This window comes from Polistes fuscatus, unplaced genomic scaffold (genome assembly GCF_010416935.1).
Source record: "Polistes fuscatus isolate 324 unplaced genomic scaffold, CU_Pfus_HIC Scaffold147, whole genome shotgun sequence".
NCBI lineage: Eukaryota > Metazoa > Arthropoda > Insecta > Hymenoptera > Vespidae > Polistes > Polistes fuscatus.
In genome coordinates this window covers 15,659-29,987 of record NW_025113050.1, presented here as the reverse complement: position 1 = coordinate 29,987, position 14,329 = coordinate 15,659, and the positions used below count along the sequence as shown (strand labels likewise).

Below are 14,329 nucleotides of genomic sequence, written 5' to 3'. Positions count from 1 at the left end.
ATATCTACACTTCGTCAGAACATCGGTCAGTATATATTCTATACAATTTCCAAGAAACCTTTTTATGTTGCGAGATACAAGAAAATTCTTTTGGAAAAACAAAAAAGAAAATTATAACTAACTTTTCAATAATTTTATAGAACGTAAGTAATTAAAAGCAAAATCTATTCCTACAGATTTTATTTAACTAAAAGCAATATAACAAAAAAGCTACCAAATATTCATTGCGTTATTATTACAAATCAATTTCTTTCGGCGCGTTAAGATTCTTTTAAATTAATTGTATTTATTTCTAATAGTTTATTTCATTTAAATTCATCTCAATCAAGAAAGTATAATAGGGCGTATACACAAGGTATTTAAAAGATGAAAAGTAAACTAGAAATTTTATATACTAAAATAGTCTGGCAAACTTCTAATGTAAGTAGCTTATATTAGATAATTTCACTTTTATGTGTCCTTCCTGATGTTTACTTTACTTTTTTTTCTTTTCCTCATGTTATATTTATAATTTAATTTAATTTTTTTTTAGGATATCGTTGGTATATGACAATAATAATTTATTTATTATTATTTCTTTTCTTAAATTATTCAGGTTTTGTTTTTTCTTGATTAAACGTATTTTTAAATTTTAATGAAAAAACATAATTTACGATATAATCAGTTTTAACTAGACGTTTGCTCGTAAAGATTAATAATTTCAAAACATACCTATAATTTTAGGTGACCAAGGACTTATTAAACGATTCTTTAACGTTATCTATATTCTGATGTAGCTTCCAACTCCTGACTCAGTGATATTATACGTTTCAAGATGATGAGATGTTCTCGACGAGTGTAATTAATAGACTGTAATATATTTCAAATTTTATACGTTTTTGAATAAGAAACAAAACAGAAATATATTCATCCGGACAAAAGACAATTCTAGTTTTAAAGAGAAATAATAAAAAAACAGACAAAATATTCACTAACATCGGAAGCAGGTATAAGATTCGGAAATAATTTTATATGATAATTAACTTAATAATGAATCTAAGTATTTATTAATATTGATAAAAGCAATAAATTCTAAAAAAAAAAAAAATAATAAATTAACATATTTACAATATATATGTAAAATTTCGATAATTAATAGGTTATTATTTAAATACTTATATATAATTATAATTCCTATTATATCACAATGTAATTATAATTATGTTCTAATTTAATATTATTAATAATAATTAAAAGTGTTTCTTACTATTCAATACAAACGGAACATACGAAGTTAAACAATATTACACTATTCAAATTAAAGAACAGTTAACGTATTTTTGTTCGTTTCGATTTACATTGTTAGATCAAAGTAACTATCTAGCACAAGCGTACTTACTTCTGTGTAAAGCCGAAGTATAATGTAACTACGAAAAGAATTTGTGTTTATGTATAAGAGTACACTAGCAAGGATCTTAAACATACGATTTATTATTAATATATCGATATGAACTATATCTATTATAACTCTACTATTTGAAGCAATTTCTCATTTGGTTAAATTAGTGTTTACTATATTTGCAATGCTGAATTATTGAAATAATTAGAAATTGTACATTGTATTACATATAAATTGTAAATATTTTAAAATTTATTTCCTTATTCTTAAGTGTATATAATATTCGATTTATTATCATATTTTAAAACTACAAAGATTTTCGCGCGCTTTTGATCTGGAGCTGACTGTTTAAGATGTTATGATTTATTATTTTTAATATAATTATTATCATACATTTTTTATTATATATTTTAATATTTTTTATGAAAAGACGAATTTTAATTTTTATTGAATGCAATTTCGATTATATTCAGAAAATTATTCATACATATTACGCTTGAGTTAATTTTTTAGTTAATAAAAAACAATTAATATCCTCTTTACGATCAATACGAGTTGTGTTTTATTGCTATATTTTTACGTTACTTATATAGCTTTTTTATATTAGAAATCAGGATTATATTTTCAATGAATCATGAAAAGAGGCGAGGGTAAATTTCAGATGTGGTTACAATAATGTTATACCTAATAAACTCTTAATAAATATTTATTTTTATTTGATACAAGTGTTCATTAGTATAGCATATATTTTGTTTAACAAATGATACTTCTAAAAATAGTATTTTATTTATGAGCTAATTATACTAAAATTTGCGTATTTTTCGACTTTATTTTAAAATCATTGTGAATTTGAATGATATCTCCTTTTACATAAAATTACAATTTCTCACATTTTATTGTCATTCTGAGAATTAGTAAAATATACAAATATATTACGTAATATATATTATTATATAATATAATATAAAATTAATAATAATATATATTAATAATTATGTATGCATAATATTATTAATAATATATTATTATAAATATTATATTACTGTTTAATATTATTACTGATATAATATAAGATTAGAAAAAATCTATAGTTATAGTATTTTATTTTTACTTTACTTTTGTTTTTTCTAATTACTTTTACTTTAAATTATCACAATAAAATATCTTATTTAATGTTTTTGCATAAAATAAAATACTTTATTTATTAGAATTTCATTTGATATTTCAGTATTATTTTATTTCAATTTTGAAGAATCTACTTTTTAAAATATTACTTGAAATATCATATTCTTAGAATATTGTCTAGCTCCTTATGATTTATATTTTTGCTGTCTATATAAAGTCTTTTTATTTTTTCTGTTTTAAAACAGTATTATAATTTTCCCTATTAAAAAATACTAGCTACATTACGAAAATAATAATTAAAAATTTTAAACCTATATATATATAAATATTTCTACTATCGACCTTCCGAGCAAAGTCGATTCTAAAATTAGGATAGAATTCATTACATATAAATAACAATAAATAAATATTAATAAGAAACTAAATGTTTATGTAAAAGTTATATTAAAATATATGAAACAAATTCACACTTAACGTATGATATGACATAGAACAAATTACGGGTTTTTAACACCGTTTTCAATATTGCTAAACTTATTAGTGTTTAATATTTATATGAAAATATGACAACGAACAACACTTATTACCTTATATTAGTTTGATATGCTTTTTAGTGTAACATACTCATGATTAAAACTAACACAAAAATTATTTTTCTGATTAATTATACTATACTTGTAATGTATATTATATAAGACTGATCAGATAAAAGATAAACAAAGGAACCAACAAGTTTCATATTTTAACTACTTCTTTAGATCCACCAAAATCACAGATGAATATATGAAAAGAAAAAAAGAATCATCAAGACAGCAATTAAAATTCATGAAAGACTTAGTTGGATACTTTAGTTATTAATTAGTTATAAATGAAACAGAGTGTTTTTTCAAAGAACGACAAATAAATATCATTAAAACTAAAACTTACGACTACTTAATACAAAAAGCATTTGAAAAATAAAACACAGTTATTACAGTAAGAATTACTTGTTTTCAAAGTCCATCCCGTAACGAACGTTTTTCTTTTTATTAATTTCGCCCTAATCCTTCGTGTAAACTAAGCGCTATCATGTGTTATAAACGTTCAAACGTAATAATCTCATTTTGTTCCTGTTAAAGACTATAGAAATTACAATAGCGCTTAGAATCACTGGAGAACACAGGAGAAATTTATAAAATTCTGGATAAGATGGACACAATTCATCTATAGTTAGCTAATGCATAGAAAGATGTGTGTCCTCGCATGTTAAATTATCTATATCTCCATAATGAGCTCGATTTAATTTGACGAATTCAATTAAATTTCCACTATTACAATTACATATAATTGGTTTCCTACTTAAAATGAATTTTTCCAAAAATATAAATTTCAAGTAATTCAATTCGTGAAAATAAATTTTTGCTATATGAATATTATGTAATTCCAATACCTAAAAACAAATTAGAATAATAAATAAAAATTTGTTAAATATCTGTAATGTATGAAATAAAAAATATTGATATAAAAAGCAACGTACTTTGAGTATATATGATAATTTATCAAGCATTATTGAAGATATTTTCTTATTGGATAAGACAAAAGACGTTACGTTTATTGGAAATAAAGGTTCTGTTGATATTATCTCCGATAAAAAATTTCATGTCAGATTTAATATAAAAGGATTGTCTCTTTGAAAAATCACTCTTGTTTCATCAATTTATAATTTCTACATTTTGTTTAACTAGCAATCTACACTTTGAGACAAATCTGACGGTCTTATATAACAACTACAATTATTTTGACATCTATTTTCAGTATAAAAATATTCGTGCTGGAGACATTTATAAGTCTTTGAACTCAGTTGACTAACTTTTGTCACGTTCTTTCCATCGGATTGTATACACTTTAAATTTCCTACTTTAATAATAAAATATTTGTTAATGCGACGAGACATCTTTCCTTCACGATAAAGCAGAAGATCATATAAAGGACAACCACATAATATGGGATTATGTGCCAAGCGAATGACAATTGCATGGTTCTCCTTACGCTTATCTGCCATTTCCTCGAACTGATGAAAATGAATATGACTTATTTATACCTCAAATCAATTGTCATTGGGTGTGACGATAAAGTGAATGAAGACATCTATAGAAAAAAGAATAGATACTAAATGTAAACGATCTTTAAAGCAAACGTATATTTACTTTTATTTTGATCTTATTTTTTATTTATATCAAATAACATTGCTCAAAAGTATAATTGTATAGTAGAATTTAGTATTTACCGTTATGTTCGAAATGAAGTTGTAAGTCAAATCTAAAAATTTTAAATTATCGTTACCACTAAACCATTCATCAGAGAAATGGTATATGCTACTGTTCGCTAAATGCAATTCTTCGAGATATTGATTTGTAAAAAAAACTGATAATTTTCCATTTACGTAAGACAATTTTAGGGGATTATGAGACAACATCGCAATGCGTAGATTTGTAAAGGGTACAAATGCCTCTTTATGGATAAATTGTAATCGATTTCTTTTCATATTTAATTTATACAGATGAGACATACCGAGAAATAGATTTCTAAAAATTATTAACTTTTGAAAATAAAATATAATAAGAAATATTTTTCATAAATTGTATATATATTTACCTTGATACACGAGCAATTCGATTGTTGGACAAATCAAGTATTTCAACTCTTCCATATCTTCAAAAATTTTACTAGGAAGAGTTTCAATTTCATTGTTCTTTAATGACAGTTTTTTAACTTTGTTTAGACCACGGAAGATTTTCTTGGGTAAAGTAACAAGAGAGTTTTCGCTTAAGAAGATATACTCTAATGATGATGAACCCCAGAAAAGATTCTCTGGTAGAAATAAAAATCCATTACCGTTCAACTGGACATAGTGAAGCTTCGTCAAATTCGCCAAAAGATTATCTGGCAAGGTGCTATTTTAATGGTATTATTATGTAGATAAAATTCTCGCAATTCTTTATTTTGATCGAAAATTTTGCTGGTAGAAAAGTAAAATTATTCATAGAAATATCAAGCATCTTCAAATTCTTTAACTTATGAAAAATATTCGATAGTAGTTCAGATAAAAGATTATTTGCTAGATTCAGACTTGTTAAACATACTAATTCATCAAATGATTCTGCTTTGATTTTTTCCAAATTATTTGACATAATATTTAAAAACTCCAAATTTTTTAACATATAAAAAATTCCACCAGGTAAAATGTCTAATCCACTTGAAACTAATTCAATCTTTTTTAGATTCGGAGTCGCATCGAAAATATCATTAGGTAGTTCTAAATTATTATTTGATAAGTCAATATGCTCCAGTTCGGGAAAATCCAAAAGCAAATTATTAGAAATATCAATTAAACCGTTATCAGACAAAACTACTGATTTCACACTTTCGAATCCTTGAAGATTGTGTCTTTTTAGTCTTCCGGAAAGGTTTTTAAAAGATTTAAAGATGAGGGTGTGTGTATCCCTTACTCCTAATTGTTTTACTACGTTTCTTAAAGTAGTATCATTTGATAATCCACAGTTTTTAAAGTTCAGAGATTGAATTCTCTTTTCGGATAGACGTCCCTTGATATAAAAATCTTCCCATGTTTTCCAATTTTTACAAACGATCTGTAATTTTATCATTTAATTTTACTCGAAAAAAATAAGAAATTGATTGATTTAATTTTTATAAGATGATAGAGATATTGAGAATAAATCTCTTTAATATAAAACTATTTTTACAGTTTATATATATATATTAGGTAAAGATTTTGAAGAAAATTGGTTGAATAAGAAAGCTTCTATGTATATACCTGTATATTATTCCTTGATTTAATGTTGACGGTGTATGCTGTAATATTTTCAACATCGCAAACAATATTTAATTCATCTGATTTCGTTGACGAGCATTTGCAAGTTGGACTGTCTAGGCAAGGAGTAGTGTTGATTGGTGTGAACGTTTAATAGACTAAATTTTTGACCTAAAAATTTCTGAAACTTATCGATGTAGAATGGTTTAATTTAAACTTTTTCAATGGTATTTGCTGGGAATTTACGTTTTCATCACAAAAATTCTACAAAATTTTTTATAATTCCACAAATTTTTAAACGCTTTTAAATAGCATAAACGTAACATATCAAAACATGAAGGTAGCAAATACTAATTTTTTAAAAGAAAGAATTTTATAAAATATTGGCACACTCATAAAGGATCTTGGACCGAAAAGTATAAAGATTACTGCTTCATGTCAACTTTCCGCATTTCAATAACATATATGCAAATTGAATAAAGCTATAATATTATTTTTCTTTTTCGACATGTATCATATATTCGAAAAAAAATGAAGCTGTAATAAACTTTCATCCACCAAATTAAAATTAGTAATCTACACTTCGTCAGAACATCGGTCAGGATATATTCTATACAATTTCCAAGAAACCTTTTATATGGTGCGAGATACAAGAAAATTCTTTTGGAAAAACAAAAAGAAAATTATAACTAACTTTCATAATAATTTTATAGAACGTAAGTAATTAATAAGCAAAATCTATTACTACAGATATTAACTAAAAGAAATATAACAAAAAGCTACAAATATTCATTGCGTTATTATTACAAATCAATTTCTTTCGGCGGTTAAGATTCTATTTAAATTAATTGTATTTATTTCTAATAGTTTATTTATTTAAATTCAATCTAAATCAAGAAAGTATAATAGGGCGTATACACAAGGTATTTAAAAGATGAAAAGTAAACTAGAAAATTTTATATACTAAAATAGTCTGGCAAACTTCTAATGTAAGTAGCTTATATTAGATAATTTCACTTTTATGTGTCCTTCCTGATGTTTACTTTACTTTTTTTCTTTTCCTCATGTTATATTTATAATTTAATTTAATTTTTTTTTAGGATATCGTTGGTATATGACAATAATAATTATATTTATTATTATTTCTTCTTTCTTAAATTATTCAGGTTTTGTTTTTTCTTGATTAAACGTATTTTAAATTTTAATGAAAAAACATAATTTACGATATAATCAGTTTTAACTAGACGTTTGCTCGTAAAAGATTAATAATTTCAAAACATACCTATAATTTTAGGTGACCAAGGACTTATTAAACGATTCTTTAACGTTATCTATATTATGATGTAGCTTCCAACTCCTGACTCAGTGATATTATACGTTTCAAGATGATGAGATGTTCTCGACGAGTGTAATTAATAGACTGTAATAATATTTCAAATTTTATACGTTTTGAATAAGAAACAAAACAGAAATATATTCATCCGGACAAAAGACAATTCTAGTTTTAAAGAGAAATATAAAAAAACAGACAAAAATATTCACTAACATCGGAAGCAGGTATAAGATTTGGAAATAATTTGATATGATAATTAACTTAATAATGAATCTAAGTATTTAATAATATTGATAAAAGAAATAAATTCAAGAAAAAAAATAACTAGAAAATATATTTATAATATATCTGTAACATCTTGATAATGAATAGATTATTATTTAAATACTTATATATAATTATTATACTTTTTATCACATTTAATTATAATTATGTACTATAATTTAATATTATTAATAATAATGAAAAGAGTTTTTTACTTTCAAATAGACACGGAACATACGAAGTTAAACAATATTACAGTATTCAAATTAAAGAATAATTAACGTATTTTTGTTCGTTTCGATTTAAATTGTTTGATCAAAGTATCAATCTAGCACAAGCGTACTTACTTCTGTGTAAACCGGAAGAATAATGCAACTACGAAAATATTTTATATTTATATATAAGGGTAAGTATACTCGCAAAAGAGAGAGAGTGAGAAACCTAAACTAACGAATTATTATTAGATATTTCGATATGAACTATATCTATTATAACTCTACTAATTGAAACAATTTCTCATTTGGTTAAATTAGTTTTTAGTATATTTGCAATGCTGAATAAATGAAATAATTACAAATTATTCTTTGTATTACATATAAATTGTAAATATTTTAAAATTTATTTCCTTATTCTTAAGTGTATATAATATTCGATATTTATTATCATATTTTAAAACTACAAAGATTTTCGCGCGCTTTTGATCTGGAGCTGACTGTTTAAGATGTTATGATTTATTATTTTTAATATAATTATTATCATACATTTTTTATTATATATTTTAATATTTTTTATGAAAAGACGAATTTTTAATTTTTATTGAATGCAATTTCGATTATATTCAGAAAATTATTCATACATATTTTACGCTTGAGTCAATTTTTTAGTTAATAAAAAACAATTATATCCTCTTTACGATCAATACGAGTTGTGTTTTATTGCTATATTTTTACGTTACATATAGCTTTTATATATTAGAAATCAGGATTATATTTTCAATGAATCATGAAAAGAGGCGAGGGTAAATTTCAGATGTGGTTACAATAATGTTATACCTAATAAACTCTTAATAAATATTTATTTTTATTTGATACAAGTGTTCATTAGTATAGCATATATTATTTGTTTAACAAATGATACTTCTAAAAATAGTATTTTATTTATGAGCTACTTATCCTAAAATATACATATTTTTCGACTTTATTTTAAAATCATTGTGAATTTGAATGATATCTCCTTTTACATAATATTAAAATTTCTTACATTTTATATTAATACCGAGGATTAGTAAAAATATACGAAAAATATATTACATAATATACATAATATTATATTATAATATTATTAAGTGATATAATATAACATTAGAAAAAACCTATAGTTATAGTATTTTATTTTTACTTTACTTTTGTTTTTTCTATTTACTTTTACTTTAAATTATCACAATAAAATATCTTATTTAATGTTTTTGCATAAAATAAAATACTTTATTTATTAGAATTTCATTTGATATTTCAGTACTATTTTTTTTCAATTTTGAAGAATCTACTTTTTAAAATAGTATTTGAAATATCCTCGTTAGATATATTGTCTAGCTCCTTATGATTTATTTTTTTTTGGTTGTCAACGTATAAAAAGTCTTATTATTTTTTCTCTTTTAAAACAGAGTATTGTAGTTTTCTTTATTTAAAAAAATACTACTTACTTTACGAAAATAATAATTAAAAATTTTAAACCTATATATATAAATATTTCTACTATCAATCCTCCGAACAAAATCGATTAACAAATTACGATATAATACATTACATATAAATAACAGTAAATAAATCTTGATAGGAGACTACAATTGTATATGTAAAAGTGATAATAAAAGTTATGAAACAGATTCACACTAAATGTTAGATATGACGTCGTAAGTATTACGGGTTTTTAACAGTTTTCAATCTTGCTATACTTATTAGTGTTTAATATTATATATGAAAATATGACAACAAGCAACACTTATTACCTTATATTAGTTTGATATGTTTTTTAGTATAATATACTCATGATTATAACTAACACAAAAATTATTTTTCTGATTAAGTGTACTATACTTGTAATGTATATTATATAAGACTGATCAGATAAAAGATAAACAAAGGAACCAACAAATTTCATATTTTAACTACTTCTTTAGATCCACCACAATCACAGATGAATATATGAAAAGAAAAAAAGAATCACCAAGACAACAATTAAAATTCGTGAAAGAGTTGGATACTTTTCTTATTAATTAGTTATAAATGAGACAAAGTGTTTTTTCAAAGAACGATAAATAATATCATTAAAACTAAAACTAACGACTACTTATTACAAACAGCATTTGAAAAATAAAAACACAGTGATTACAATAAGAATTACTTGTTTGCAAATTCCATCCCGTAACGATCATTTTTCTTTTTATTTATTGCCCCCTAGCTCTTAAAAAAAAGTTATTAGGATATTGTCGTCTATTACGTGATAACCTTGACCTAAAATATTTTCTAATAAGGGATATGAAATACACAAAATTGTATAGAATTACTGCTGATAACCAAAAATTTCTAGACACTAGAGAATAAGATGGACACAAATTTTCTATGTGTATCTGATGCATAAGAAGATCCATACATGTTAAATTATCTAGATCTTTATAATAAGCTCCATTTAATTTGACAAATTCAATTAAATTTCCACTATTACAATTACATATAATTGGTTTCCTACTTAAAATGAATTTTTCCCAAAATATAAATTTCAAGTAATTCAATTCGTGAAAATAAATTCTTGATATATAAATACTGTGTAATTCAAATACCTAAAAACAAATGAGAATAATGAATAAAAATTTGTTAAATATCTCTAATGTATGAAATAAAAAATATTGATATAAAAAACAACATACATTGAGGATATATGATAATTTATCAAGCGTTATTGAAGATATTTTCTTATTGGATAAGAAGAAAAACTTTACGTTTATTGGAAATAAAGGTTCTGTTGATAGTATCTTCGCTAAAAAATTTCATGTCAGATTTAGTATAAACGGATTGTCTCTCTGAAAAATCACTCTTGTCTCATCGATTTATAATTCCAACATTTTGTCGTACGGGCAATCTAAACTACGAGTCATGTCTGACAATCTTATATAACAACTACAATTATTTAGACATTGGTTTTCTGTTTTATAGTATTCATGCACGAGACATTCATATGTGCTCGAATTCAGTTTACTAATTTGTTTCTCGTTCTTTCCATCGGGTTGTATACACTTTAAATTTCCTAATTTAAAAAAATAGTGTTTGTAAACTGAAGGAGACATCTTTCTTTCACGATAACGCAAAAGATCATATAAGGGACAACCACATAATATGGGATTATGTGCCAAGAAGATGAAAATTTGATGTTCTTCCTTACGCAAATCTACCTTTTCTTCGAACTTATGAAAATGAATATTACTTATTTTATTATACCTCAGATCGATTGCAGTTTTGCGTGACGGTAAAATGAATGAAGACGCCTACAGAAAAAAAAAATAAATGATACTAAATGTAAACGATCTTTGAAGTCAATGTATTTACTTTCTATTTTAATCTTATATTTTTTATTTATTCAAATAATATTGCTTAAAAGTATAATTGTGTAATAAAATTTTGTATTTACCGTTATATTGGAAATGAAGTTGTGACTCAAATCTAATAATCTTAAATTATGGTTACCACTCGACCAATCATCAAAGAAATTGTATATGCTACTGTTCGATAAATACAATTCCTCGAGATAATGATTTTTATAAAAAACTGATAATCTTCCATTTACGTGAGTTAATTTTAGCGGATTATGAGAAAACCTTGCAATGCATAGATTTGTAAGGGGGGCAAGACCCGTTTTATGAATAACTTGTAATTGATTTCTTTCCATATTTAATTCATACAGAAGAGGCATACCGAGAAATAGGTTTCTAAAAAATATTAACTTTTGAAAATAAAATATAATAAAAAATATATTTTCCATAAATTGTATAAATATTTACCTTGATACACGAACTATTCGATTGTTGGACAAATCAAGTATTCCCAACTCTTCCATATCTTCAAAAATTTTACTAGGAAGAATTTCAATTTTATTGTTCTTTATTGACAGTCTTCTAACTTGGTTTAGACCACGGAAGAAATTTTTGGGTAAAGTAACAAGAGAGTTATCGTTTAAGAAGATATACTGTAAAGATGATGAACCCCAGAAAAGATTCTCTGGTAAAAATGAAAATCCGTTATTGTTCAACTGGACTCCACTAAGCATTGTCAAATTCGCCAATAGATTATCTGGCAAAGTAATCATTTTTTGAAGATTACTTTCTAGGTATAGTTGTTGCAATTTTTTATTTTGGTAGAATAGTTTTTGTGGAATAGTAGAGAAATTATTCATAGAAATATCAAGTTTCTCCAAATTCATTAACTTATAAAAAATTTTCGATTGTAGTTCAGATAAAAGATTATTTGCTAGATTCAGACTTGTTAAAGATTCTAATTGATCAAATGTGCCTTCTTGGATTTTTTCCAAATTATTTGAAATAATATTTAGGGACTCTAGATTTTTTAACATATAAAATATTCCAACAGGTATTATGTCTATTCCACTTGAAATTAACACAATTCGTCTTAGATTCAGAGTCGTATCGAAAATATCAACAGGTAGGTTCAAATTATTATTTGATAAGTCAATATGCTCCAGTTCGGGAAAATCCAAAAGCAAATTATTAGAAATATCAGTTAAACCGTTATCAGACAAAACTAATGATTTCACACTTCGGAATCCTTGAAGATGTTGTCTTTTTAGTTTTCCGAAAAGGTTTTTAAAGGATTTAAAGATGAGGGTGTGTGTATCCCTTACTCCTAATTGTCTTACTACATTTCTTAAAGTAGTATCATCTGATAATCCGCATTTTTCAAAGCTCAGAGATTGAATTCTCTTTTCGGATAGACGGCCCTTGATGTAAAAATCTTCCCATGTTCTCCAATTTTTACAAACGATCTGTAATTTATCATTTAATTTTACTCGAAAAAAATAAGAAATTGATTGATTTAACTTTTACAAGTTGATAGATATTGAGTATAAATCTCTTTAATATAAAACTATTTATACAGTTTATATATATATATATTAGGTTAAGATTTTGAAGAAAATTGGTTGAATAAGAAGGCTTCTATGTATATACCTGTATATTATTCCTTGATTTAATGTTGACGGTGTATGCTGTAATATTTTCAACATCGCAAGCAATATTTAATTCATCTGATTTCTTTGACGAGCATTCGCAAGTTGGACTGTCTTGGCAAGGAGTATTGTTGATTGGTGTGAACGTAATTAAAAATATGACAAAGATTTTAAAAATCATCTTCTCTTAATTGTCCACTAGAAGAAGAAAAAGTAACTAAGATACACATTTAATGTTGTTTTCAAATATTTTAATTACACAATGAAACTAAAACCGGAAATATATTGTAATGAAAGTTTGCAATGTAGAATAACCTTTGATAAAGCTACGATTTATTGCTCTAAAAAACTCTTGTTCTAGTGGTGTTTAAACTTTGTTTTATTGGTAGCTGGAATTTTACGTTATCGTCCCAAAAATCTCAAATATAAAAAACGAAAGAAAAAATAATAACTAGCTTTAATAATAAATTTATAGAAATTAAACGAGCAGTAATTAACCAGCAAAATCTAATACTTCAGATTTTAACTAAACAAAATCTAACAGATTGCCACAAATATTCATAGCGTAGTTATTCCCAATCCAATTTATTCGGCATTTAAGATTCTATTTAAATAAGATATCTGTATTTCTACTAGTTTATTCAGTTAAATTTGATCTAAATCGAGAAAGCAATATCGGATGTATACAAAAGGAACTTGAAAGATGAACAGTAAACAAGGGACTTCCATTTAATTTAATGAGCTCGCCAACTTCTAATGTTAATAGCTTACATTAGATATTATTACTTCCTTATATTTACTTTCCTTTTTTCTTCACCTATATATATAATATGATATTTATAATTTAATTAATTTTTAGGTTAGTGAATCATTGGTTTACTACAACAATTGATATACTTATTATTTTTTCTTTTTTCTTAATTTATTCTCGTATTATTTTTCTTGATTACTTATATTTTTAAATTTTATTATAAAAGCATAATTTCCGATATAATCAGTTTTGAATAGCACAATGCTGGTAAAAGATAAATAATTTAAATGCTTACCTATAATTTTAGGTGACCAAGGACTTATTAAACGATTCTTTAACGTTATCTATATTATGATGTAGCTTCCATCTCCTGACTCAGTGATATTATTCGTTACTAGATGATGAAATGTTTTCGACGAGTGTAATTGATGG

The 14,329-nt window shown here is 24.4% G+C and overlaps 1 protein-coding gene across 1 annotated transcript; it reads right to left on the bottom strand.

The window, feature by feature from the left end:
- Positions 1–4,223: 4,223 nt before the first annotated feature.
- LOC122514404 (protein toll-like) lies at positions 4,224–13,327 on the bottom strand. Its single transcript, XM_043631198.1, has 8 exons — positions 13,148–13,327; positions 11,966–12,963; positions 11,596–11,893; positions 11,243–11,452; positions 5,702–6,087; positions 5,138–5,436; positions 4,770–4,993; positions 4,224–4,553 (listed from the first exon to the last, which is right to left on the bottom strand). Exons 1-8 carry the CDS (start codon positions 13,325–13,327, stop codon positions 4,224–4,226), a joined length of 2,925 nt encoding a protein of 974 aa, XP_043487133.1.
- Positions 13,328–14,329: the final 1,002 nt, after the last annotated feature.